Source organism: Narcine bancroftii, chromosome 4 (assembly GCF_036971445.1).
Source record: "Narcine bancroftii isolate sNarBan1 chromosome 4, sNarBan1.hap1, whole genome shotgun sequence".
Classification (NCBI taxonomy): Eukaryota; Metazoa; Chordata; class Chondrichthyes; order Torpediniformes; family Narcinidae; genus Narcine; species Narcine bancroftii.
Genome location: NC_091472.1, coordinates 298,663,791 through 298,691,550, shown reverse-complemented (window position 1 = coordinate 298,691,550; position 27,760 = coordinate 298,663,791). Strand labels below are relative to the sequence as shown.

The window sequence follows — 27,760 nt, the reverse complement described above, 5'->3', positions numbered from 1 at the left end:
ACAACATCAAATGTACTACCTTCATCAAACCACCATATAACCTCCTCAAAAAAATCATGCTAGGACCTCTGTTGTTTGTAATACATATTAATGATTTGAAAGAAAATCTATTGACTGATAAGTCAGTTTGCAAATGACATAAAAATTGGTGAAGTTGTTGATAGTGAGGAAGGGTGTCGTATGTAGATTGGTTGAAAATTTTGACAGAGAAATGGCAGATGGAGCTTAATCCAGATAAGTGTAAGGTGATGTACTATGGGAGGTCAAATGTAAAAGGAAATTAAACTGTAAATGGAAGGACCCTCAGGAGCATTGGTATATTGAGGGACCAAGTCCATAGCTTCCTGAAAGTGGCCATGCAAGTGAATAGATTGGTAAAGGTGGTGTACAAAATGCTTGCCTTTATTAGTCAGGGCAGTCAGTATCAAGTTTGGGAAGTTAAGTTTCAGGTCAGCCACATTTAAAGTATCACATGTACTTCTGTTAAACAAGAAAGTCTGCAGATGTTGGAGTTGAGTGCAATATATAACCAGGCTGGAGAAATTCAGCAAGTCACACAGCATCTATAGGAAGTAAAGTGTAGCAATGTTTGGGCCTTAGCCCTTCTCCAGGTATATGTTGAATGGAGTTAAACAAGAATGTTGACAGATGCTGGGGTTGAGTGCAATATACAAATGTCCTGGAGAAACTCAGCAGGTCACGCAGCATCCACTGGAAGTCAGGAATAGCCAATGTATTGGGCCTGGGCTCTTCATCGGGTATACTGAATCATTGGTTACCCTTTGCTTCCTACAGATGCTGTGTGACCTGCTGAGTTTCTCTAATAAAGGAAGGAGGTGGAGGCTTTGAAAAGAGTGCAGAACATGTTTACTGGGATGTTACCTGAGTTGGAGTGTATTAGCTATAAAGGCAGGTTGGACGAACTTGAAATGCTTTCTCTGGGGCATTAGAGACTGGAGACACTATGGAAGTCTATAAAATTATGATAGATAGATGGTCTTTTTTTCCCAGGGTGGAAATGTAAAATGTTAGTGGTCCTTCATATAAGATGGGGAAGGAAGCATTACAAGAAGTTTTAACAGACAAATTTGTTTTTAAACATGGGATGTTAAATGCCAGGGGACTTTCTACAGGAAGGTGGTAATTTTAACAGGCATTCAGACAGACGTATGAACAGACAGGAAATAATAGGATATAGACAACATGCAGGCAGGTGGGATTAGTTTAGATTAGCATTGTAGGCAGCATAGATATCATTAATTGAAGTTACTATACAAATGTGCTGGAGAAACTCAGTAGTTCCCGCAGTGTCCATAAGAGACAAAGATATACAAGCAGTCCCCAGGTTACAAATGAGTTCCGTTACCTGGGTTTGACATAAGACAAATTTGTACATAGGGCGGAACTGGTAGTTATGGTTCTTATTTAGCATTTGAGAGGTAACATCATGCACGCGCACGAATTGGGAAACAGCCCATTTGTAAGCACGAGATGTTCGTGGATGTTCGTAACCCAGGGACTGCCTGTATTACCAACATTTTGGGCTGAGCCACTCATCAAAATATGATCAAAAAGCAGGAGGAAAGAAGGGGCGGGGAAGAGCCCATGGATAGGAGGGGAGGAGAGAAATGTTGAGAATTGATTGGGGGAGGGGGTAGCTCTGTGAATACAGAGCTGGAAGAAAGGAGACAGGGGGATAGGGAAAGACAAAACCAGAAGAAAGGTGACAAAGGGAAAGGGAGAGATTGGGGCGGGAGGGGGTGTGGGGCTAACAGAGACATTTTGATGTTAATGTTAGTGCCTAAACTGAATACAAGGTGATGTTGTGAGTGGGTGGGTGGGGGGGGGGGGGGGGGTAAGATGAAGGGGAAGGAGAGGGGGTGCTAATGAAACCAGAGGTTAATATTAATACCATCTGGTTGGAGGGTGTCCATACAGAATATGAGGTCTTGCTAAGAATCTACAGGATCTGCTGAGTTTCTCCACAGCGCCTGCAAACTCCCATGTTTCGCTCCATGGTTAGATGAAGGGACTGTTCCTGTGCAACATTGTTCTCTGTTAAAAATATGTCAAATGAACCCCCATAAAATGTTACGAGCCCAGAGGACCCATAAACCCAGCAGCAATAGATTTTCACCAAAACAAATGATTACTTAGACAAAAGTTGCTTTTAATCATCTTTAAACATGAAAACAAAATCTCTCTTTAACTTATCACTATTGACTTAACTAACCTAACTTAACCTCCTTCTAATTCTAAGCGCACGTGCATGTAATGTGTGTGTAAGTTCAGAAAAGTTATTTGGTTCACAGATTCATTCCTCAAAGTTCACTCGTTTCAGGCAATTTTTACACTGTGCACAGAATTTAACATTTATAAAGTTCACCAGGCTTTTGTACTTGAAAGGTAAATGGTTACCACTCAGGAAGGTTCCTGTCAGTTTTCAGAGAGATTCGTTGTACGATGGACACCCAGCCACTTCAGAGTCTTGCCGAAGAAACGCCCCCCTCAGGGTTCTCCAGATAACCTCTTTTTTTCAGGTCACCGCAGTTCCTTTTTGTTTCTCTTATTCCAAGTGAAAAACATTAGACAGCCAATCCTCTCCTCTTTCATGAACCACAAGGGCTTTGACCAGGTTGAACTAAGAACTCACAACCTGTCTTCCAAATGGGGTTTTTCACAAGCTCGCCAACTTCTCCTGTCCAGTCCCAGCTGCTTTTGCTGACTGTAACACTGTAGAACTGATTTTTGTGTGTGTGTGTGTGTGTGTGTGTGTGTGTGTGTGTGTGTGTGTGTGTGTGTGTGTGTGTGTGTGTCTCTCACACACAGAGAAAGCCTGTTTTACTTTCTCTGCTTGCAAAACCACATGACCTGCTTTGAACAGCAAGTTCCCTTCCAGACAATATGCAGCTCCAACAAGCTTTCATCTGTTGACTTTTTGTAAACAACAATCCATTAGTGAAGTCTCTTGGACATTCTCCAAAGCTTTTGCAAGGCTCTGAGGCCCCGACATGTGTAGCATTAGCAGAGCTCCATTATTTTAAATAAGATCTGTTTTATAGTGTTTGTATATGATCTACACTAACAAACCTTTCCCTAATTTATCTCCCAAAATCATATCTATATACTCAGTCACAAGACAGGCTCACTTTCTCTGGTTACTTTACTCTCTAAATAAATGTTTATGCTGTTCTATTGGTTCCACTAATTGGGTCAGCACAAAAATTAAAGTAACTGATACATAATGACTTGTTCCAATCCTTTCTGTCTTTTAAACAATTAATAGTCCTTTAATCCTGAGAAGGCCAAGTAATGTATTGCCAAATTAGATTGAGCAATCACAGGTTCTTGATACCCTTAGGTATCAGAGGCTACTTATGCAGTACAGGTACAATGTTAGCAGACCTCTCATCATCTGGCCCAACTCTTGCAGGTACAGTGAATTGAAATAAATTCAGTTTCTAACCTGACTTTTGCATCACATCTTCCAAGCTGAACAAATGCAAGATGCCTTCATGTTTAGTCTTAAATTGTTGGAATCCTGTGGGTCATCTACAACTTTGTTGAATAATTAATTTTTGAAATTGTTATGATCGAAGTAATCCAAGCCTGCAATTAATTAAAGATTCTAAATACAGCAATATTCTGCCTCACTGGCATTCATATGGGATAAATTTTGCTGTAACAAAACTGGGCAGCCGTCTTGGGTGTAGCGGTTAGCGCAATGCCTTTACAGCACCAGTGATCATGACTGGTTCGAATCATGCGCTGTTTGTAGGGAGTTTACATGTTCTTCCTGTATCTGTGTGGGTTTTTCTGGGGGCTCCAATTTCCTCCCACCATTTGAAACATGGTTGGGGGGGGGGGGGGAAAGAAAGTGTAGGTTAATTGGGTGTAATTGGGCAGCATAAACTCATGGGCCGAAATGGCTGTTGGTCTAAATTTTTTTTAAAAGTACTATCTTGAATCACTATGTTCCACTTAGTGCATTATCCAAAACACAATCTCAAAAAGATTCAAATAAATCATTTTACCTTGTTCTTCCACTGGGATTTTAACACTGGAATTTTCTTCAACTTTTTGTCGAGCAAGATCTTCCTGCTCAGGACTCCATTGGATATGATCCCTGTAGAAAAGTGTTAATTTTCTTAAGGAATGTCATGGATAAGAAAAAAACCTCACTGACAAAAGGCAAAGGAGGAAAAACCCAACACCCAACCCCAACCAACCAATTTTCCCTTGCAACCGCTGCAATCGTGTCTGCCTGTCCCGCATCGGACTTGTCAGCCACAAACGAGCCTGCAGCTGACGTGGACTTTTTACCCCCTCCATAAATCTTCGTCCGCGAAGCCAAGCCAAAGAAAAGATAATACAGTATATACATTTTATATTCTATGTATTAATAAAAATAAATTCTCTTTAATAAGAGCAATTTAAAAAATACCCTCTATGTCAGATTGAAGGATATGATAAGAAAAACATAAAAGCAGGGAGAATTTGCTGGTGGTATGAAATTTTAGATTGGCTTTGTTCCATAAAATAATAAAGTAAAAGAACGTTTAAACTATGGAAAATGATGAATGTTCTGATCATCTGATCGTACTTTTTATGTACCTTACTATTGAACTGTTTACAAAGAAATGAGTCTAATCTCAAGTTCAAATTGAAAGAAATATTTCTGAAGCAATCATTTTTAAGTGTTTCACTACCATCTTATGATAAGAACATTGAATAAGGTTATCATAAACAATATTAAAATTATATTTTTGCAGCACAATTTTATGTACACAACAAAAGTGCAATCTGGTTTGAGATACATTCTTACCACATATTGTGTTCAAATACTCTGCTTGGATCTGTTAAGATTCGAGAACCAAGTGGAGCAGTTGGTCTCCGAGTACTTTGAAACCTGCACTGCAAGCCAAGTTTCCTTAGCAATGCAATGGACACCATGTGAATCAATGGAATTTGTGGTCTCCTCTTCATATTGATGGAAAATCTCCTTCAAGGAAAACAAATATAAATAATTACTGACATAAAAATAAATTATAATACTTTAATGCTATGCTATAGCTATAACACAGGCACATCAGCATAATTGAGAATGAGAAAGCATCCCTTCATTTTGATTTTTAATTTTTTTTCAATTTAAATTTAATTTATTTCATTTTAAAATGTAGACATACAGCACAGTAACAAGCCTTTCCAATCCATGAACCTGTGCAGCCCGGAAAACCGAATTAACCTGAAATCCCCGTACGTTTCTGAAGGGTGGGAGGAAACCAGAGCACCTGGAAGTAACCCATGCAGACATGGGGAGAACATTCAAGCTCCTTATAGACAGCGTTGGATTCAACTCCAGTGAATAGTTGGATAGAAAGAGCAGATGTCTATTTATCTCATGTATTCACATAGTTTGTATGGAAATAATCTGTTCTTGGATTACATATTATCCATAAAAAAATGTAACCCTATTTTTAATTTTAACATTCAAAATGTTTTCACTGAAGGTATTATGGTGGCTTGCCTGATATAATGTGTGGAATTGTAGTTGAGAATGCAGTTGGGATAAGAGATGTCTATCTTATCTTACATAGCCAATCTTAAAAATAAAGAATAAGCAGGAACAGGCATGCACAAAGATTTGGAATAAAATATTACTGAGAGCAGGAATGATCCTTAACCTTAACTTCGCTTCTTCCTGGACCAAAGACCCAACCAGTCACCCTCCACCACCACTCTCCTCCACCTGGCAGAACTTCTCCTTCAAATTATCCCACTTCCACCAAATTAAAGGAGTTGCCATGGGTACCCGCAAGTGTCCCAGCTATGCCTGACTGTTTGTTGGCTTTGTGGAGCAATCCATGGTACAAGCCTACTTAGGCAAGACTCCCGATCTCTTCCCCCAGTATATAGATGATTGCATCATGGCTGCCTCATGCACCCATGATGAGCTTGTCAACTTCATCCACTTTGCATCCAACTTCCAACCCGACCTCAAGCTCACCTGGTCCTTTTCTGATAACATTCTCTCCTTCCTGGATCTGACATATACTATAAAACCTCCATATGTCACAACTACTTGGGCTACATGTCCTCACACCCTGCCCCCCTGCAAGGATTCCACCCCCTTCTCTCAATTTCTCTGTCTCCGCTGCATCTGTTCCCAAGATGAGGTCTTCCTGTTCAGAGCTTCTGAAATGTCTGCCTTCTTCCACAAACGTGGCTTCCCCTCCACCACTATAAACTCAGCCCTCACCCGCATCTCCTCCATTTCTCACTCCTCTGCCCTGGCCCCCTCTGCCCCTAGATGCAACCAACATAGAATCCCCCTCAAACTCACCTACCACCCCTCCAGCCTACACATCGAACACATCATCCGCCAGAATTTCCAGCACTTCCTATAAGATCCCACCACTAGACACATCTTTCCTGCTCCTCCTCTCTCGGCCTTCCGCAGGGACTGCTCCCTCCACGATTCCCTTGTGCGCTCATCCCTCCCCACCCACCTTCCCCTGTGCCCGCAGGAGGTGCAACACCTACGCCAACACCTTCTCTCTCACCACGGTCCAGGGCCCCAAACAGGCCTTCCATGTTAAGTAACACTTCACCTGTACATCCAGAGGACTTAGTTACTGAATCCGGTGCACCCTTTGTGGCATTCGCTACATCAGAGACTGGTCGCGGACTGAGAGATCGCTTTACTCAGCAGCTCCTCTCCGTCCGCAACCACCCAGTGGCCAACCACTTTAATTCTGGGTCAGACTCCGCACTCACATGTCTGTCCATGGCCTCATGTCCATGACCACTTGCAGATTGGAGGAACAACACTTTATTTTCCGTCTGGGCACCCTCCAGCCAGATGGCATGAACTGCTTTCCATTAAACCTACTTGCCTTTTCTTCTCCCTCTCCCACTTCCCGACTTTCCAGTTCTTTCACCTACACAGCCCTGCCTTTCCAAAGTGCTGCTGTCCCCTCCCTCCCTTCTCTACTTATCATCTCCTGCTCTGCCACTCCCCTTTCCCCTCCCACTCTTTTATTCTGAAGCTCACCGGCATTTTCTCGTACTGAAGGGCTCAAGCCCGAACATCAGTTATGTATCTCTGCCTTTGCTATATAAAGGGGCCTGTTTGACCTGCTGAGCTTCTCCAGCATTTTGTGCAGTTACATCATCATATAAGAGAAATATTCCATTCAGAAGACAGTCAAATCACTAGAAGAGGGATACTGAGAAACAGGCAGCAGAACCTGAATGTCAGGATAAACCCAATGGATATATGGTGGTTAATATCTCTGGGGTAGACAGAGTAAGGAAACAACCGGCTAAGCATGAGTAGTACAAGTGTAAAACCAAGAAAGTTTAAAACACGAGGTCAGATAACTCCTTATTAAAAGACAGCAGGATGGTGAAGTGGGTAATGCTCCTGCCTCATCGCTCCACCTACCCAGGATTGATCTTGGCCTTCAGAGCTCTGTGCGTGAGGTTTGCATGCAACCCCTGTAATCAGGTGGGTTTTCCAGGGCATACCAAAAACTTGCTGATCATTCAGTCAATTGCCATTAAATTATCCCTGATGCAGGAGAATCAAGATGGTCACGTGAGAAATAAAGAAATAAGTAAAGATATGCAATTGATGCTTTGTGTGCATCACCCCTGAAAGACAGAATCTCTGATAATGTAAACACTTCATACTGGACTTACACATTTGGAAAATTTGTTCCACAAGTCTCCGGAACTGGATCTAAAGACAGAAGCTGTTGACTCACAGGAAAATATAGAACCATAGAACATAACAGCACAGAAACAGGTCTCTTCGGCCCTTCTACTCTGAGCCGAACCATTTTTTTGACCAGTTCCACTAACCTACACTAACCTGTTCAAATTCATCTTACATGTTAAAATTGAGCCCACATTCACCACTTCAGCTGGAAGCTTGTTCCACATCCCCACCACTCTCTGTGGGAAGAAGCTCTCCCTAAACTAGTGGTTCTCAATCTTTTTCTTTCCACTAAGTATTCCCCATGTCATAGGTGCTCTGTGATTAGTAAGGGATTGCTTAAGGTGGTATGTTGGTGGAAAGAAAAAGTTTGAAACCACTGTTATAATTGTACCTAATTGACTCGTTAGGTACATGGTTTCACAACTCCAAAGGAAATGGGCCAATGACAATTTTCCTCACAGTGGTAATGACTGATGCCCCCATTGAAAAGAGCTAAATAATCATGTGGTTAGTTTCAGCCTGGCATTTAGATATAGTTTTAAAAATATTAATGCACCAGTGATGTATCTTCTAGAAACAGATGGAACAAAATCTAAATGCTGCTGCAATTAAGTTTCCTCAGCTTTGAATAAAAAATATTTCAGTAACAACTGGGTTTAGAGCAGTGGTTCTCAACCTTCCCTTCCCATATGACCTACCACGAACAAAGCCATGTTAGCTATCCCTAAACAGTCCATGGCTATACAAATAATTGTAGATCTGATTTCTTAGAACACCTTCCAATCATTTACCTACTGTTATATAGAGAATTTAGGTTAAAATGACTTAAGTTAAAATGTGATGATTAATCATAAAAAGGGAAGCCAGAACGGACAGGGAGCTTACTAGCAGCCAAGGACAAAAGGTTCAGCTGAATATGTTTTTTTAAACCTATCTTTTCATGGTCATAGTGAGAGACATGCAGGAGACAAAAGATTGATAAGAAGGGTGAGAAACAGAATTTAGTGTATGTAGAGTTCACAGCGTACGTAACTAACGTGATAATTAAAAATGCAGTTATACTTAGAATGCTTTTGTAATACTAACCAATTAAAACAGTATTAATAAGAAGGGGAAGGGCAAACAATAAGGGTATAAAAATCAATGCACTGTATGTATCGGGGCTTAACTGGTGAGAAGCCAGTTGAGTCCAACTCTGCAGACTTGTAAATAAAGCTTGTCGTGTCATCAGTTTTAAAGAGACTCATGTGTGAGAAGTTTTATTTCTGACAAATGGGGGCTCGTCCGGGATCTACACTCCGGCCGTGAGGGGAGGCGAGAAGAGGGACATCGGAGGTGGTGCACCCCGCTGAGTTCAGCGGCTCCTAGTCCCTTGCTCGTCGCTTCGGGCGGCTTGAGCGAGTGGTATCCGGACAAGGTGACACGACAAGACGGAGAGGAGAAGGGTGACGGTTCAATCCCTGAGAAGACACCGGTAAGTGACGACTTACGATTGTGGTGTGGGGATTGGGTAACAGGTGTAACGGGATACACCTGTTAGGATAAAAAACCTAACGTAATAGATCAGGTATAGAGCTTTTGTCGTGGCGTGAGGACCCTGTCGTGGGACTCTAGGATAGACCCCAGGGAAACCTCGGCGGTAACCGAAGGAGGGACAACACCTCCGACGAAGTGCCGAGAAGAGAGGGGTCGACCCCAGGGAAACCTCAGCGGTAACCGAAGGAGGGACAGTACCTCCGACGAGGCGTCTGAGAAGAAGGGAGTAGGGTCCAGAATGAGAGGGTCCTCAGCAACGATAAACGGATCTAGGTGGGAAAATGGGAGGATCAAAATCTAAGGGCTCGTCTGAAAATTCAGGACAATTCCTGGGAGTTCCCCTTGACAGCCCTTTGGGGAGAATGTTTGAAAATTGGGATAGTAAAAGATATCGAGACAAAAACAAGAAAAAGATGGTTCAATATTGTCTCCTTTGGTCGAAACAACCTATTAAAGGTTCCTCGGTCTGGTGGCCGAAATTTGGATCTGATGAGGATTGGGTTAGACAAGCATTAAACATATATGTAAATTCGAGACCAAAGGTGAATCAAGAAGAGTCAGCATATGCATTTTGTTGGGTTCCCTGGCCAGGATCCTTAACAAAATGTTTTAAATTGAGGGTAGCGGGAGAAAAGAAATGGGAACCTCTGGACAACCTTCCCCCTCCTTATATTCCCCCGGTGCCTACTGCGCCCGAGGAAAGCTCATTACCGGAGGGGAAAGGTGATGAATCTGATTGCCCCGAAAGGGGCCGGGAAAAAAAGAATGAATTAAGGGAGTCGGACCCTAAACTTCCACCGGTAAACCGACCCTGGACAAGATCCCAGACTGGTCCAGGACCATCAAAGTTTTCAATAAGCCTAAATCCCCTGAGGGAAGTTCCTATGGGAGGACCGGGAGGGGGAACGGGATATGTGAATGTTCCCCTAACTAGTACAGAGGTGCGGGGATTTAAGAAAGAAATGAAAAAGTTATTGGAAGATCCTATAGGACTGGCCGAACAGCTCGACCAATTCCTGGGACCAAACACATATACGTGGGAAGAGATGCAGGCAATAATGGGAACATTATTCTCACCCCAGGAGAGGCAGATGATTCGACGGGCTGCCCTCCTCATGTGGGAATATGAACAACCTGGGGACCCCAGACCCCATGAACAAAAATATCCCTTAAATGAACCCAGGTGGGACAAACGAACACCCGAGGGATTGGCAAGTATGAGACAATATAGAGAGTGGACAATTAAAGGGTCACAATTTCACCAAGGCATTTGGGAACCACCAGGGGAAAGATGAGTCCCCTACTGATTTTTTGGAGAGGGTGAGAAAGAATGTCCAACAGTATGCGGGCGTGGACCCTAGTACACCAATGGGTGAACAGCTTATTCGAATTGAATTTGTTTCCAAATCATGGCAGGACATTAGAAAGAAACTAGAAAAGGAGGAGGACTGGAGCGAAAAACCCCTAAGCGACCTGTTAAAAAAGGCGCAAAAAGTATATGTGCAGAGAGAAGAAGAAGATCAAAAGAGGCCGACAAAGGTTATGGTACAGACTATCCGACAGATGAATGCCGAATCCAGAGGGGAAAGAAAACAAAACCTTCCTCCAAACAATCCAAGATATCCAAGAGAGGGAAGACCCCGGAGGTTCGTTAAGTGCTATTACTGCAATGAGGAAGGACACTTTAAGAGGGAATGCCCCCGATACAAGAGGGAATTGCGTGCCCTCGAACTTATGGAAGAAGATTAGGGGGGTCAGGGGTTCCAAATGTTAGGGACCAAGTATAAGAGGGAACCCCTGGTAAAACTAAAAATTGGTCCCAAGGGAGAAGAGGTGGTGTTTATGGTGGACACAGGAGCGGAACGAAATAGTGTAATAACTGTGCCAATCGGGACTGAACCTGTAAAAAGTAATTTGAAAATTTCTGGGATAGAAGGGGCTCCCAGAATGGTATCAATAATTCCCCAAGTAACAGTGAAACTGGAAGAAAGAGAAGGGGTACAAGACCTCTTGTTGTTACCGTCGGCTGGATTTAACCTCCTAGGAAGGGACTTACAGGCTCTCCTAGGTTTGGGTGCTCTCCCTGTGGACGGAGAAGTGCGAGTCCACCTCTGCGCTTTAAAGGAAGAGGATGAACGGCAGATTGACGAGAGAGTCTGGTATAAGGAGGGAAATCGAGGAGGTCTGGACATCCCACCTTTACATGTCACATTGATACCAGGTCATCAGCCGGTAAGGAAACGTCAGTATCCTATTTCTTTGGAAGGGAGAAAAGGGCTACAGCCGGTAATTGAGACTCTAATACGAGACGGACTATTAGAAGAATGCATGTCACCTTATAACACCCCTATACTCCCAGTGAAAAAGTCAGATGGATCCTATCGCCTAGTTCAGGATCTAAGAAGTTTGAATGCTATTGTTCAGACCCGCCACCCAGTGGTGCCTAATCCCTATACTATTATGAGTCGGATTCCCCCAGACCATGAGTGGTTTAGTGTTATCGACTTGAAGGATGCCTTCTGGACGTGTCCATTAGAAGAGGAAAGTAGAGATATGTTCGCGTTTGAATGGGAAAATCCATGGACAGGTAGACGGAGACAGCTTCGGTGGACTGTATTGCCCCAAGGGTTCACTGAATCTCCGAACCTGTTTGGACAAATGCTAGAACAAATCCTGGCGGACTATCCACAATCTGATGATTCCCAACTAATGCAGTATGTGGACGATTTACTATTATCAGGACCCAAGGAACAAGAAATGAGGGGAGATACAATTAGACTCTTGAATTATCTGGGGAAAAAGGGTCTACGGGTGTCCAGGAACAAGTTACAGTTCGTTGAGAGAACTGTGGTATATCTGGGACACCAGATAAGTAAAGGACAGAAACGGATTACCCCTGAACGGATTGCGGAAATCACTAGAATGCCGTTACCCCGTAATAAGAAGGAAATAAGACAATTCCTGGGACTCTTAGGTTACTGTAGGTTATGGATAGAGGACTACTCAGCGTTGGTGAAGTTTATGTATGAAAAGCTGACAAATGAAAATGAATATCCATTGAAATGGACCCAGGAGGAGGAGGGATGGTTTGAGGACTTGAAGCATCGCCTGACACGAGCCCCGGTACTCATTCTGCCCTCTTTAAAACAGCCCTTCCAGCTATTTGTCACTCATAACCAAGGAACAGCAGTGGGGGTTTTAACACAGGAAAAAGGCGGTCAGCGACACCCAGTGGCTTTCCTTTCCAAAATGATGGACCCAGTGTCTCGCGGATGGCCGACGTGTATCCAGGGAGTAGCGGCTGCTGCTCTGTTGGTAGAGGAAGCACGTAAACTTACTTTTGGAGGAAAGATGACTGTGTACACCTCCCATTCTGTGAGTGTTTTATTAACACAAACTGCCCATCGATGGCTGACTGATTCTCGCATATTAAAGTATGAAACCATTTTAATGGTTGGAGAAGATCTACAATTTGCAAAGATTAATAGCTGCAACCCAGCTCAGTTTTTATACGGCAGTGAAACAGAGAGAGAGGTGGAGCACGACTGTGTCGAGTTGACAGATCTTCAGACCAAGACCCGAGAAGACCTTTGCGATACTCCACTGGGAGAAGGATATGAATTCTACATTGACGGCTCCGCCAGATGTGTTGACGGAATGAGAAGAAGTGGATATGCTATAATAGAAGGAAATACTTGGAAAGTAGTAGAATCCACGAGACTACCCGGAAGCTGGTCAGCACAATCCTGTGAACTATATGCCTTGCAGAGAGCCCTCAGAATACTGGCAGAGAAAACTGGAACGATTTACACTGATTCCAAATACGCATACGGGGTAGTGCATACCTTTGGTAAGATCTGGAAGGAGCGTGGTCTAATTACATCAAGAGGAAAGGAATTGGCACACGAACAAATGATTACTCTGACTTTAGAAGCCTTGACATTACCCCAGGAAATAGCAGTGGTCTACATACCAAGCCATCAGAGGGGAGATACCCCGACAGCAATTGGAAACAGACTGGCTGATGAAGAAGCCAAAAGGGCAGCCATGCAACAAGAAGTCCGTTTGCTGACCTTAATCCCAATAAGGCAAGGCATAAAGAAGGCTCCCATTTTCACTGCTAAGGAAGAAAAGGACATGGCTCAGCTGGGCGCAAGCCAGCTGCCTGATGGAACATGGAAGACACCAGATGGAAGAATGGTTCTAAATAAAGAAATAACTCGCAATATTTTAAAACACCTGCATCATCAGAGCCACTGGGGCACCCAAGCCTTATGTGACACAGTGCTTCGAGAATATGTGTGTAAGGGAATCTACACCTTGACCCAACAGGAGGTGCAGAATTGTCACCTATGCACAAAAATTAATAAGAAGGTAATGAGGACAGGGACCATGGGAGGTCAACCATTAGCCATACGCCCTTTTCAACGTATCCAGATCGACTTCACAGAGTTACCTCAAGTCCAAAGATGGAAATATCTGTTGGTGATAATAGATCACTTTACCAGATGGGTGGAAGCCTTCCCAACAGTAAATACTACAGCCTCTACAGTAGCTCGCCTCCTCCTAGAGCAGATAATCCCCAGATATGGTATAATGGATTCTATAGACTCAGACAGGGGTCCACATTTTTCTTCAAAAATCCAGCAATTGATTTGTAATGCATTACAGGTTTCTTGGAAATTACATACCCCTTGTCATCCACAAAGCTCAGGGAGGGTTGAACGTATGAATGGAACCCTAAAAATGCAATTGACAAAATTAATGGTGGAAACTAAAATGCCTTGGATAAAGTGTCTGCCCCTGGCTTTATTGAGAATTCGTACAGCCCCACGAAAAGATGTAGGGTTGTCCCCTTATGAAATGATGTTTGGGCTTCCCTTCTGGAGTACAGTTGAGGGGTGTCCCACCTTGGGGGAAGGGGATATATTTGTTAGGAACTATTTACAGGCACTGTCACGCTCTCTTACAGATTTACGAAAGAGAGGACTATTGGCACAAACACCGCCTCTAGACTTTTCTTTACACAAAGTGGAACCACGAGACTGGATTCTCATCAAGACCTGGAAAACTGAAAAACTCCAGCCCCAGTGGGAAGGTCCATACCAAGTTCTCTTAAGTACAGAGGCTGCAGCACGAACAAGAGAGAAGGGGTGGACGCACGCATCCAGATTTAAGGGACCTGTAGAGGCGCCTCAGGACCCTGATACGAACTCAGATTGGACTTGTGTTCCTGGAGAAAAACCTCTTACCTTGCGATTTCGCAGAAAGACTTGATTCACAATGTTATTGTTATGTTCTTTGATTTTTCTTAGTTTGCCTATGTCTTTATCAGGTGTGAAATGTAAGAAATGCAGAGACACAGTGGTCCTGTTTCAGGACCACATTTGGGGAAGAAAGGAGGGTAATTTTATTTCCCATACCTCAGTTCCTGAGAAATGCTGGGCAGAAAATACCACCCAACATCCATATACCCCTTGTGTGGAAAAAGAAGGAAATAATATGGGTCATTATATACAGATTCCTAATACCACTCCTTTCCCTCTTAACGGTTGGAAGGGTGACTCAGGCCCACCATGCCCTGATGGACTCTGGTTTTGCATACACACATTTTAAAGAGAGAAAGGGGTGGATTGTTATATAGAGAATTTAGGTTAAAATGACTTAAGTTAAAATGTGATGATTAATCATAAAAAGGGAAGCCAGAACGGACAGGGAGCTTACTAGCAGCCAAGGACAAAAGGTTCAGCTGAATATGTTTTTTTAAACCTATCTTTTCATGGTCATAGTGAGAGACATGGAGGAGACAAAAGATTGATAAGAAGGGTGAGAAACAGAATTTAGTGTATGTAGAGTTCACAGCGTACGTAACGAACGTGATAATTAAAAATGCAGTTATACTTAGAATGCTTTTGTAATACTAACCAATTAAAACAGTATTAATAAGAAGGGGAAGGGCAAACAATAAGGGTATAAAAATCAATGCACTGTATGTATCGGGGCTTAACTGGTGAGAAGCCAGTTGAGTCCAACTCTGCAGACTTGTAAATAAAGCTTGTCGTGTCATCAGTTTTAAAGAGACTCATGTGTGAGAAGTTTTATTTCTGACACCTACTACTTACATCAAGTTCATCAGTCTATAATTTCCAGCTGTCACTGTCATTGAGCCACAGCTAACAACAGTATGCACAAAAATAAATCCTGGACAGGACTTCTTTTCATTCATAATTTTCTTTCCTAATTGTAGTGCACGATCAGTAACCACCAAGACTGGGCTGAGGGAACGAAAGGCTTTAATATACAGAAGAACCTTGCTGGCCCAGATCCAGGTATAGGGATAGAGGGAAGGGAGAGCTGGCTCGACCTTTACGGCCCAGGACCACAGGGGCGGAGTCATAGGGTACTAGTCATCAGTGGGCGGGCCAGCTCCGTATCTACAGTAGTCAACAATAACTATATACAATGGAGGAAATGTATCACCACACTAATAAAGAGTTTATTTGAATAGTTTGTTATTTTTCAAGATAAGTGCAAGACATCCAAAATTAGAATCAAGCATTGCAGATGTGATATCTCAGATAGTCAGAGAAGGAAAAATTAGAATAAAAATATTCAGAATAGAGTGTGAGAAACAGAAGTACCTTCACAGAAATTGCTCAAGACAAAAATTGAGAAAAAAGAACATTTATTATGCAACAATGCAAAGTTGGGGTGCTTCCCCTTACCCTGGGAATACACACACATACTGGGACTCACCCAACTTTTATACAGTTCATTTCAGTGTAGAGGTACCCTTCCCCCCTTTAACATTCTTCTGCCTCCTGGACAAGTTTGGCATTAGGCCATCCTGTCTGCCTATGTGCTGTTTCTGTGAACTTGGAGGGCCAGGGGGTATCCTGTCGGTGTCCCATCATGTCATTGTCCTTATTGACAAACCTGCCTTTGTCCTTATTCATACCTTCCCCACCCTCAGGGCTTACTAACTCTTATCTGCAGAACTTGCTAATTCTGTCTAAGGCTAGAAGACCCACCTCACTGACAAAAGGCAAAGGAGGAAAAACCCAACACCCAACCCCAACCCACCAATTTTCCCTTGCAACCGCTGCAACCGTGTCTGCCTGTCCCGCATCGGACTTGTCAGCCACAACGAGCCTGCAGCTGACGTGGTCTTTTTACCCCCTCCATAAATCTTCGTCCGCGAAGCCAAGCCAAAGAAAGAAAAGAAGACCCTTATCTTATTCAGACTAACTTTACTTCCTACATTCTATTATCTTCTTTTCCTTTGGCTTGGCTTCGCCGACGAAGATTTATGGAGGGGGGGTAAATGTCCACGTCAGCTGCAGGCTCGTTTGCGGCTGACAAGTCTGATGCGGGACAGGCAGACACGGTTGCAGGGGAAAATTGGTGGGTTGGGTTTTTCCTCCTTTGCCTTTTGTCAGTGAGGTGGGCTCTGCGGTCTTCTTCAAAGGAGGTTGCTGCCCGCCGAACTGTGAGGCGCCAAGATGCACGGTTTGAGGCGATATCAGCCCACTGGCGGGGGTCAATGTGGCAGGCACCAAGAGATTTCTTTAGGCAGTCCTTGTACCTCTTCTTTGGTGCACCTCTGTCACGGTGGCCAGTGGAGAGCTCGCCATATAGCATGATCTTGGGAAGGCGATGGTCCTCCATTCTGGAGACCTTATTCATTACACATATATCCATAGCTTTCTTCATCTCTCCTATTTTTTATATTAGTTTTACTCATCTCTCACAAGAGCAACAACGCACAAGCTAGAAAAATTAGTGAGGCATAGTTGGAAATAAAAAGAACATACAAGCATTTTAAAAATCCATTCTTGCAAGATAATATCACAAGAAAGATCAGCCTGGACTGGTATTTCTGCTGGCCCCAGTGCGTGTGCTCGTTGCCCGCTGTTGTGACTTCAGGACTTGGTCAGAACAATGCAATGAACACGGTACCATGACAATAAACGGGGCCTGCTCCCCTGCCGACATCCGGCCGCCGAACTTGCGGCCCGCAACCTGAATTATGTGCAATGCCTCAAGACTCTCGCCCTTTCTTCCAAAGCGTGGCATCATGGAGATTTGACAAGAGTCCCAAAGGCGCACTGTTGACCAAATGCCCAGGCGGAAGTCGAAGCGGCCCTCTGTCCATGAAGGGGGGGGAGGAGAAACTACAGTTCCCAGCAAGCACTGCGAAGCGAGGCCTCAGGCCTCGGCTCGTCCCGCCTTCACCGAGCGCTCCCTCTCGCAGATGTGGCCCCTGCTCCGACAAGCGGCGGTGGAAAAGTGTCGGCGGGAGAGCACTTTACTGCAAGTGGTGGGATCCCTTCCTCACGGTGGTAATGACTGATGCCCCCATTGAAAAGACCTAAATAATCACGTGGTTAGTTTCAGCCTGGCATTTAGATATAGTTTTTTTTTTCTCCACTATTAACGCATCTTCTAGAAACCGATGGAACAAAATCTAAATGCTGCTGCAATTAAGTTTCCTCAGCTTTGAATGCGGGATGAGAGAGGTGTGTGTGCATCTCCTTGCTTCCCGTTCATCGTGGCTCCTTGCGGAAATAGCCCGCTCTACCTCGAGATCAGAATCCCAAAGGAAGGTTAATCCGACTTACCGGACCTATGGTATTTGGCGGCGTGGACGGCAGGTCACCGAGGCGCCGGGCTGGGAGCAATGCTTTCTGGGACGCTTTGTCGTCGTCGACGGAGCGAACTCCCTTGAGCCGGCGTGAGCAGGCTTACTCCTCACTGTGGGCTCGCCTCGACTGACTCTTAAAGTTGCACTTCTGCAGATTTCTGGCACTGGGCAGGCTGTTCTCTGCCATGAACTTTAGTTCATGACAAGTGACAGGGCCTGTAGTTTGTTTTGCAGTTTCTTCTTGTACCATCACATAATAGATAGGATTGCAGCATAAGGTGATGACAGGATCAAATTTAATGTTACTTTGCACATGCTTCATCTGTTGTTGCATGATTTGTTTGATATAAAAACGTGGAAGTGTAAAATGAAGCCTAATAATGATGACCCATTGACAGCCTAATCTTTAATTAGAAAAAAAATCAATTTCAGGATTTCACACACAAAAAGCAGGCACAGATCTGAACAGAATTTCCATTGTCCTCCAAGGTCAGAACGGCTGATTCAAAAGATGCACCTCAAGATCCACTAGGAGCGTCAGGCAAACAAGCATGGACAATTTGATAAGTAAATCATCTGTAAAAATATGTGGTACAAGAAAGTCGACCAACATTTCGTGTCTAAGAAAAGTAAATAACTGTTGCATTTTGACTGCAAGATCCCTTGGTTTATATGGGAATGAAGTTGGTTCCATTCACAGAAAAAACCTGACCATCCTCCGTCAGTTGATATGCCAGGTGAGTTATCAATATCAAATTTAAGGGAATCATGCAATGTTTCATTAACGTTTGCAATTTCTACATTTTTTTCAGGTAAAAGTACATATTATTGTTATTTTACAGAGGCTTAAATTGTGAGAGTGGGTTAGAGTAGAAAAAAATGTTTTCATGTGTTAAATTGAGAATTGGGGACGTGGATACAAGGATTTGGAGAGAAGTTGACATTTAGTGGAGTAGCTTTGTCGATGGATCGGCACAATATTGTGGGCTGAAGGACCTGTATTGTACTGCTTCATGATGTTTCAATGGGATTAATTTATTTTCTTACAGAACACTACAACTTTTGAGAGAGTTTGGACCAAACAATCAAATTCACCAGTGGTTTATGAGAAAGGAAAGATTTACTTTGACAATTACAGATGCTGTTTTATTAGGTAAGTCAAATGTATGAAAGAAATGTGGCAAAATTTACCATATAATTTTGTACCATCATAAAAGATCTTAAAATGTGCACAAAATAAAATAGGAAAATGACCACGCAAGTTGGAAGGACCAGGCAAGCGATGCAGCTCGTAGTGTTGCTCCCAGCATTTGAGTTCAGTCATGGCCTCTAATGCTATCCCTGTGAACTTTGCATATTTCCTTCTCTGGTGTGGGTTTGCTCTGGGTGTTCCAATTTCCTCCCACATCCCACAGATGTGCAAATCCGTACATTAATTTGTCACTTTAAATTGCTCCTAGTGTGTAGGTGAGTTGAGGAAACTGAGGTAAGGGGAAGGTGGGGAGAATAAAATAGATTTAATATAGAATTAGGGTAAAGTGCTTGATGGTCAGTGCAAAATCAGTGAATTAAAAGGTATGGTACTGGGCAGTATGATTAACTCTCTTTATTGTTGTTTCAGTACTGGCCCTCAGCCATCCTTGCTTTATAAATTGCCCAAACTCCACACGTCTGGGAAGATTGAGGATGCACTGTTGTGTGAGTCACCTGTGGTAAGCAGATAATTTATAATTTGTGATATTAAAAGATAGGATATATCTATTAATACCTAATATACCTTAACTGCTACACCATTTCAGAAAAAGTAAAGTGAGGAGGAATGTTGGCATGAACTGATGGAAACCAGGCCCGATAACTATTTCTTCCCCTAACCTCTTGAAAACTTATTTTCTAAATAGCAAAATAGTGAGACTGTTTATTTCGTAATTTAGTCTTTTGTTGAATATTTCGTATTGTACAATCATTTGATAATTTATTCCAAATACATTTATTAACAAATTATTTTCAAATGAATGAATTGCCACAAATGATGAATTAACACAAATTAAGATTAATTTTCCCATTACTCTGAATGTTAGAGTAATAGTGTGCAGGAAAATGAGAACAGACAATTAACCCCTTCATATCTCTGGAAGAGCAACTGAAATTGCTTCAAAGACAAATTCTATAAACATTTGAAAGTCAAAAAAAGGACATGCTAGAAATGCCAAAAAAAAACAAATACTCAGTAGGTGAGGCAGCATATGTGGAGAGGGTAAGCACTTTAATGTACATTAATTGGAATTTCTATTTACATCTAATTCTATTTTTCCTATGAAAATTAACATACAACTATATTTTAATGGGTTCAAGCCCTTTTTATGTGTGGGTAGGAGAGAAATGAACAGTTAAATCATTGCATATTAAATGCAGTTTACCTCTTCGATCTAGAAACGATAAAATCCAATTGTTCAATGAAAGCTGAGGTTGGAAGTGAAATGATAGTCTGAGATAGAGCATGGAAAAGCATTTGTAAGCCCACCGAGACAGTGTTGCTTATCAAGTGTCAATTTTTACACTAATACTGATATTTATTTCTTCAGTATTCACGAAGGAAAGGAAAATTGGTAGTAAGGCCATGGAAAATATATAGTTAAATGAGGAGGTAATGTCATGATAATGAATATGTATGAGATGTACCGGAAGTCACGTGGTAGGAGAGAGAGATAAGAACACAAGCAGGAGAACAAAGGAAACGGGAAAATAAAGCCACTGAGAAGTTTACCTGATAAAACTTGTGTTTAATGTTTTATTAACTTCACATTTCGGGCCACAAATGTGACATTGGCGATGAGGATGGAAGAAGCTTGAAGAAAATTAAAGACTAAACAAGATTACAGAGGATTACAGACAACTTCAAGGTGATAAGAATTTTCTCTTTCACTCAGTACTTTTGGGGCTGGAATATTTCCTCATGGCTGGGGCAGACGGTGACTTTCTAACACATAGTGGAATTGCTCATTTTGACCCAACGGGTGATGCAAGCACTGTAAGTGTGAAGTGGAAAGCATGGCTGGAAGAATTTGAATCCTACGCCGACAGTCGTGGCCTATTTCTAGATACCGGTACAGTTGAACGAAAAGCGCAGAGAAGGGCGTTACTTCTTTTCACGGCTGGTCCTGCAGGTCGGGAAACATTTAAGACACTTTTGAATACTGGAGGAAAGGATGAGTACCGGAAAGCGGTAAATGCATTAGTGACACCGAATGCTACATTTCAACGCCATTTGTTTCGGAAAACGAGACAAGATGGCCAGACAATTGCTCAGTACGTGACGAGACTACGCCAGCTAGCTGTTGGATGCAATTACATGCCAGCTGATTTGGACAACCAATTATTGGATCAAGTCGTACAGCACTGTAGATCAGATAAACTCAGAAGACGTCTACTGGAAAGAGGGAGTGAGTTGGAACTCACCGATGCTTTAACCATTGCTGCTGCATTAGAGGCTGTTGAAGGGCAATTTCATACCATGACCCTGAAAGACAACTCAAGCCAGCAAATTAAGAGGCTCTCACATCGCCATAACCAGACAAGATAAACGTCGGCACAGGACATGGAGTGTTATCGATGTGGAAACCGAGGTCACTTTGGAAAAGACCCATATTGCCCGGCCAAAGGCAAAGTTTGCAGAAAGTGTGGAGGTATGGACCACTTTGCAAAGAAGTGCAAAAGCAAGTCCAATGCAGACCAGAAGAGGAAGAGTACAACTTTCAAAGGCAAAGCCTGGGGGAAAGGAAAGTATCCTGGAAAAAAAGATACCATTCGCCAGATAGACGGTAGGAACAGAGTTGTTACCAATTTACGTTGAATGAAGTACGTCATGAGAAGGTCCCAGTGATCATTGGTGGAGTGACAGTGCAGGTCATTGTAGACTCAGGCAGTGACAGTAATGTGATTGATCGACATTTATGGGAGAAGTTGAAAAGGAAAAAGATCATCTGTACCTCAAAGAAGTGTTCCAAGAAACTGTATCCATACACAGCAACCAAGCCATTGCAGACCATTGGATGTTTTACTGCAACTGTTGAAGCTGGAGATAAGTACACCGAAGCAGAGTTTATGGTCATAGAAGAGAGGGGAGAACCATTGCTGAGTAGAAGCACAGCGCAAGACCTGGCAATACTTCATGTTGGAGCTTGTGTCAATTCAATTCAGTCATACGAGGATATGAAGCAAGAATTCCCCGCAGTCTTCCAAGGAGTAGGAAAGCTGAAAGGTCGACAATTGAAGCTAGCGGTAGATGAAACGGTCAAACCCAAGGCACAACCAATGCGCCGAACTCCGTTTGAACTTCGTGGGAAAGTCGAAGCCAAAATTAAAGAATTGATCGAACAAGACATTATTGAACCGGTGGAACATTCGACACAATGGGTCAGTCCCGTAGTAATTGTGCCCAAACCAAAGGGTGACATAAGACTATGTGTTGACATGAGAATGGCCAATGAAGCTATAATTAGAGAACGACACCCTATACCAACAGTGGAGGAAATACTTCAAGAACTAACTACCAGCAAGGTATTCTCAAAAATTGATCTGAAATGGGGCTATCATCAATTAGAGCTGGATCCAGGTTCCCGAGATGTGACAACATTTGTGACTCACTGTGGATTGTATCGTTACAAGAGACTATCATTTGGAATTAATGCAGCTTCGGAGATCTACCAGTATGAAATCCATCGAGTGATTCAAGGTATTCCTGGAGTTGCCAACATTTCTGACGACATCATAGTCCATGCACCAACGAAGGAAGAGCATGACAAACGGTTGAGGCGTGTACTATCTAGACTACAGGAGGCAGGCCTTACCGTGAATGGGAACAAGTGCCAGTTTGGTGTGTCAGAAATGGACTTCATGGGACACAGACTTACACGGGAAGGACTAAACCCTGCAGAGGCCAAGGTGAAAGCTATTGCAGAGGCACGTGCACCTCAGAACGCAACAGAGGTGAGGAGTTTCCTAGGATTGGTTAATTTTTGTGCAAAGTTCATTCCTAATTTCGCTACAGTGGCAGAAGCACTAAGGAAACTAACCAGGAAAGGTGTACCATGCTGAAGCAAAGCCTGACAGATGCAAAAACTCTTGGATATTACGATCCGGCGGCATCAACCAAAGTCATAGCGGATGCCAGCCCAATTGGTTTAGGAGCCGTGTTGGTCCAGATGCATGATGGAGGACCAAGAATCATTGCCTATGCCAGCAGATCGTTATCAGATGTGGAAAGAAGATACTCTCAGACAGAGAAAGAAGCACTCGGACTTGTATGGGCCTGTGAGAGGTTCTATGCATATTTATACGGCATTGAATTTGAACTCATCACAGATCATAAGCCATTAGAGGTGATCTATGCACCTAGATCCAAACCATGTGCCAGAATAGAGAGATGGGTACTCAGACTACAACCCTATAAATATAAAGTAATCCACATTGCAGGGAAAGCAAACATTGCTGATCCGCTGTCCAGATTGGTGAAGGATGGTGGTCCACAATCCAAGTCAGAATTGGGAACAGAAACAGAGAGCTTTGTACGCTTCATAGCTACTCAGTCGACACCGAATGCTGTGACTACGAAGGAAGTCGAGAGAGAATCCGAACGTGATCCAGAACTCATGGAAGTAAGAGAATGCATACAGAGTGGACAATGGGACAAGTGTACTCACAAGGCTTACATTCCCATTAGAGACGAACTTTGTTGCATCGGACAGTGTGTATTGAGAGGTTGCAGATTGGTGATACCGCAAAGATTGAGACCGAAGATTGTATCCTTAGCGCATGAAGGACACCTAGGTATTGTTGGTACCAAGCAAAACCTCAGAACCAAGGTATGGTGGCCAAGTTGTGATAAAGACGCCGAGAAATTTGTTAAAACTTGTCACGGATGTCAAATCACAAGTAGGAGTAATCCGCTAGAACCGATCCAGAGTACGCAACTCCCGACAGGACCATGGATCGACGTAGCTGTTGATTTCCTTGGACCTTTACCGACGGGTGAATTAATTATGGTAGTGATAGATTACTACAGCGGATACTATGAGTACGTGGTGTTGAAGTCCACAACCACTGAAAAAACAATACAAGCGTTAGCAGAGATATTCGCAAGATATGGATTACCTGTTACATTATACTCTGACAATGGTCCACAATTCATTTCAGAGACATTTGCGGAATACATGAGGACCACAGGTATCCATCATCATAAAGTAACTCCGAAATGGTCGCAAGCCAACGGAGAAGTAGAGAAACAAAATCAGTCCATTGAAAAACGATTGAGGATTGCACACGCAGAAGGACAAAATTGGAGAGAAGCATTGCTATCTTATGTGGCTGTCTATCGAGCAACGCCTCATGCAACCACTGGAAAAAGTCCTGCAGAAGCATTTTTTGGGAGAAAAATCCGCACTAAAATGCCAGAAATAAAGGAAATCCGAGACGACCAGGAGATGAGGGACCACGATGCTGAAAAGAAAGGTGCAGCAAAACTGTACACAGATTCGAAATGTGGAGCCAAGTACTCAGACATCATGCCAGGAGATAATGTTCTAGTGAGGCATGAAACTGGTGGTAAGCTAGACACACCTTATTACCATCAACCCTATACTGTCGTATCCAGAAGTGGCAGTATGGTGACAGTCAAGTCTCCGACTGGAGTCCTGTATAAGAGAAATGTATCAGGTGTAAAAAGGTACCAGTCCAGAGATATATCGAGCGAAGAGGTTGAAAGGCCAATATGAGATGCTGAAACTGAGAGACCTGATGATGTTCCAGAGGCAGTTACCAGCACTCCTGATGAAGTGACTAGAGCGCCAGAAACACCCGAAGCCGTGGCGAGCAGTATGTCCGATGCTGAGAGTGAACAACCGAGAAGCGACGACAATATCGCAGGCAGGCCGAAACGAAACCGGAAACCGCCCAAACGATACGAAGACTTTGTGCCATAGTTTTAATAAGAACTTTGGGACTGTATTTAATCTTATATCATAAAGTGCATGTATGAGTGCTGTAGGAAGTAAATTTTATGTAGTTGAGTTATAGTATTACCATTAGTTACGATGTTTGTATGTTTCCGAGGGATATTGGTAAGTGAAGGTAAAGTTTATTTCTGATTAAAGGAGGGATGTCATGATAATGAATATGTATGAGATGTACTGGAAGTCACGTGGTAGGAGAGAGAGATAAGAACACAAGCAGGAGAACAAAGGAAACGGGAAAATAAAGCCACTGAGAAGTTTACCTGATAAAACTTGTGTTTAATGTTTTATTAACTTCACATTTCGGGCCACAAATGTGACAGGTAGTACTGGCTATTTTAAAGAGAATAAAGGTGGTTAAATTTCTGGGTCCTGATAAGATATTCCCTTGGACCTTGAGGGAAGTAAGTGTACAAATAGTAGGGGCTCTGACAGAAATATTTAAAATGTCACTGGCCGCAGGGAGGTACCAGAGGATTGGAGGGTAGCTCAGGCTGTTCCACTGTTTAAAGACTATAAAAGTAAACCTGGTAATTATAGGTCTGTAAATCTGTCATTGGTGATAGATAAATTAATGGAGAGTGTTCTTGGAGATGTTAATATACAACTATTTGGATAGATAGGGATTGATTAGGAGTAGTCAACATGGTTTTGTTTGTGGTAGATAAGACTTAACAAATCTTAGTTTTTTAAGAAGGTCACTAAGAAGGTTGATGAGGGGGAAGGCTGTAGATGTCATCTATATGGACTTTAGTAAGGCCTTGGACCAGGTTCCGCATAAGAGGTTAGTTAGGTATGTTAAATCAATGATTAATCATTGGTGGAAAATTGTTTGTCATATTGGAGGCCGGTGACTAGTGGAGTGCCTCAGGGTTCATTTTTGTTTGTCATATCTATTGATGATCTAGATGATAGGGTGGCAAATTGGATTAGTAAGTATGCAGATGATACGAAGATTGGTGGTGTTGTGCACAGTGAATGTTAGCAAAGCTTGCAGTGGGATACAGGGCAGTTAGAAGAGTGGGCTGAAAGATGGCAGATGGAGTTTAATACTGATAAATGTGAGGTGCTACATTTTGGTAGGTCTAATCAGCAAATGTCAAAAACATTAAATGGTCGACAATTGAGGAAAGTAGAACAAAGGGATTTAGGAATTCTGGTACATGTAAATAGGGTGGTGAAGAAAGCATTTGGTGTGTTGGCCTTCATAAATCAAAGTATTGAATACAGGAGTTGGGATGTCATGTTGAAGTTGTAGAAGGCCAAATTTGGAATATGGGCAGTTTTGATCACCGAATTATAGGAAAGATATCAACAAAATAGAAAGAGTGCAGAGAAGATTTACAAGAATGTTGTCTGGCTTTGAGTTACAGGGAAAGGTTAAACAGGCTAGGTCTTTATTTCCTGGAGTGTAGAAGATTGAGAGGTGATTTGATAGAGGTATTTAAAAATTATGAGGAGGACAGATAGAGTCAATGTGGATAGGCTTTTTCCATTGAGAGTGGGGGATATTCAAACAAGAGGACATGGATTGAGATTGAAGGGGGAAAAGTTTAGGGGAAGCGTGAGGGGGGATTTCTTCACTCAGAGGGTGGTGGGAGTGTGGAATAAGCTTCTGGGCCAAAGTGGTAGATGTGGGCTCGATTTTAATATTTAAGGGAAAGTTGGATAGGTATATGGACAAGAGAGGTATGGAAGTTTATGGGACTAGATGGAAGAAAGTGTCTGGCATGCACTAGAAGGTCCAAACTGGCCTGTTTCTGTGCTATAATTGTTATATGGTTATATATACTGGCCTAAACCATTTTATTCTCCCCATAATCTCATCAACTCCATCCAGGTTTTTCTACTAATGTACATATTAGGAGAAATTTACAGTGGCAAATTAAACTACCTATCCACATTTTACTGGGACGTGAAAGACACTGGAGCACCTGGGGAAACTCAAGCAGAATATGCAAATTCCACATACACAGCATTGGAGGTTGGGGTAGCAGCACTACTTGTAATACCACTATACTGCTTTTTGTATCTTTTTAACTGTACATTATCCTGTGGAATAGTAGCCCTGTAATTGGACAATGTATGGTCAATGCAGTGATCTGAAGTTTGATTCTTAATTCTAGTGGAAAAGTCTATTCATTTTAGGGTATGACCATTCACTTCAGAAGGAATCAGGGGAATATAACCCAGTCCTCATCGGGGGCTTATTACTGGAGAGGGCCAAGAACTAACCCTAACCCTGAGGAAAAGAGAATAAAAGATAGATACAAGGTCCCCTAGAATAAAAAGACCCAAAAAGGAAGACAACCAAGAATACAAATCGAAGTAAGAGTGAGAAGGGAAAGAAGAAAAGACGGGAAAAAAGAACAAAGAAACAGGATGGAGGAAAATACTCACTGCATGGTGGAGGTGGAGAGGCTAACCCAGGGTCTAACAAGACATGGCGGCAGCAACAACGGAGTCCCAAAGCTTCCCGAGGAAACAAGATTCACCCAGGAGGGAGAAAGAAGATGGACCTGATAAGGTTGGATCTCAAGCGGGCTGGGGGAAGGAGGCAACCGAAGTGGCAGGAGTGCTGTTGGTTGCAGGGGCAGAGCCAAGGCCGCGTCGACAAGGACGCAGGCGGCAGCACTGTTGGGCGCGGGAGATGTATAGGCCCGAGGTCACAGGGGCTTAGCTGGGGAACTGATGGCGATACAGGTGGCGATGGGAGTGCTTTCGGGTGCTGGAGGTTCAGGGATCCGAGGTCACGGGGGTGGCAATGGTTAGGTCTGAGGTCAGGGGAGTTAAGGCAGAGTAGGCAGTGACGCGGGTGGCAATGGAGAGAAGGACCCCCGGGCTGGAAGA

General features: G+C 43.0%; 2 protein-coding genes across 17 annotated transcripts in view; one reads left to right on the top strand and one right to left on the bottom strand.

Annotated features, from left to right (window-relative positions):
* Positions 1-18,037, bottom strand: part of mettl8 (methyltransferase 8, methylcytidine) — a 120,930-nt gene extending 102,893 nt beyond the window's left edge. For 4 of the 10 annotated variants that reach the window (XR_011356767.1, XM_069935595.1, XM_069935592.1 and 1 more), the window contains exons 1-3: positions 17,881-18,036; positions 4,826-5,002; positions 4,035-4,126 (exon numbers count right to left, since the gene is read on the bottom strand). Coding sequence is in view for 8 of the 10 variants with exons in the window: in XM_069935595.1 (XP_069791696.1) it covers positions 4,035-4,126; positions 4,826-4,986 (253 nt within the window). In the remaining 2 variants the exon portion in view is untranslated. Of the gene's footprint in view, positions 1-4,034; positions 4,127-4,825; positions 5,003-17,880 lie in introns of all 10 variants that reach the window. The other 6 variants (XR_011356766.1, XM_069935593.1, XM_069935599.1 and 3 more) reach the window with 2 other exon arrangements.
* dcaf17 (ddb1 and cul4 associated factor 17) overlaps positions 17,365-27,760 on the top strand; it is a 54,495-nt gene continuing 44,099 nt past the window's right edge. For 2 of the 7 annotated variants that reach the window (XM_069935586.1, XM_069935589.1), the window contains exons 1-4: positions 17,365-17,645; positions 18,393-18,640; positions 18,953-19,056; positions 19,525-19,615. In XM_069935586.1, coding sequence (XP_069791687.1) covers positions 18,455-18,640; positions 18,953-19,056; positions 19,525-19,615 — 381 coding nt within the window. In that variant the 5' untranslated portion in view covers positions 17,365-17,645; positions 18,393-18,454. Of the gene's footprint in view, positions 17,646-17,882; positions 18,641-18,952; positions 19,057-19,524; positions 19,616-27,760 lie in introns of those variants that run through there. The other 5 variants (XM_069935588.1, XM_069935585.1, XM_069935582.1 and 2 more) reach the window with 5 other exon arrangements.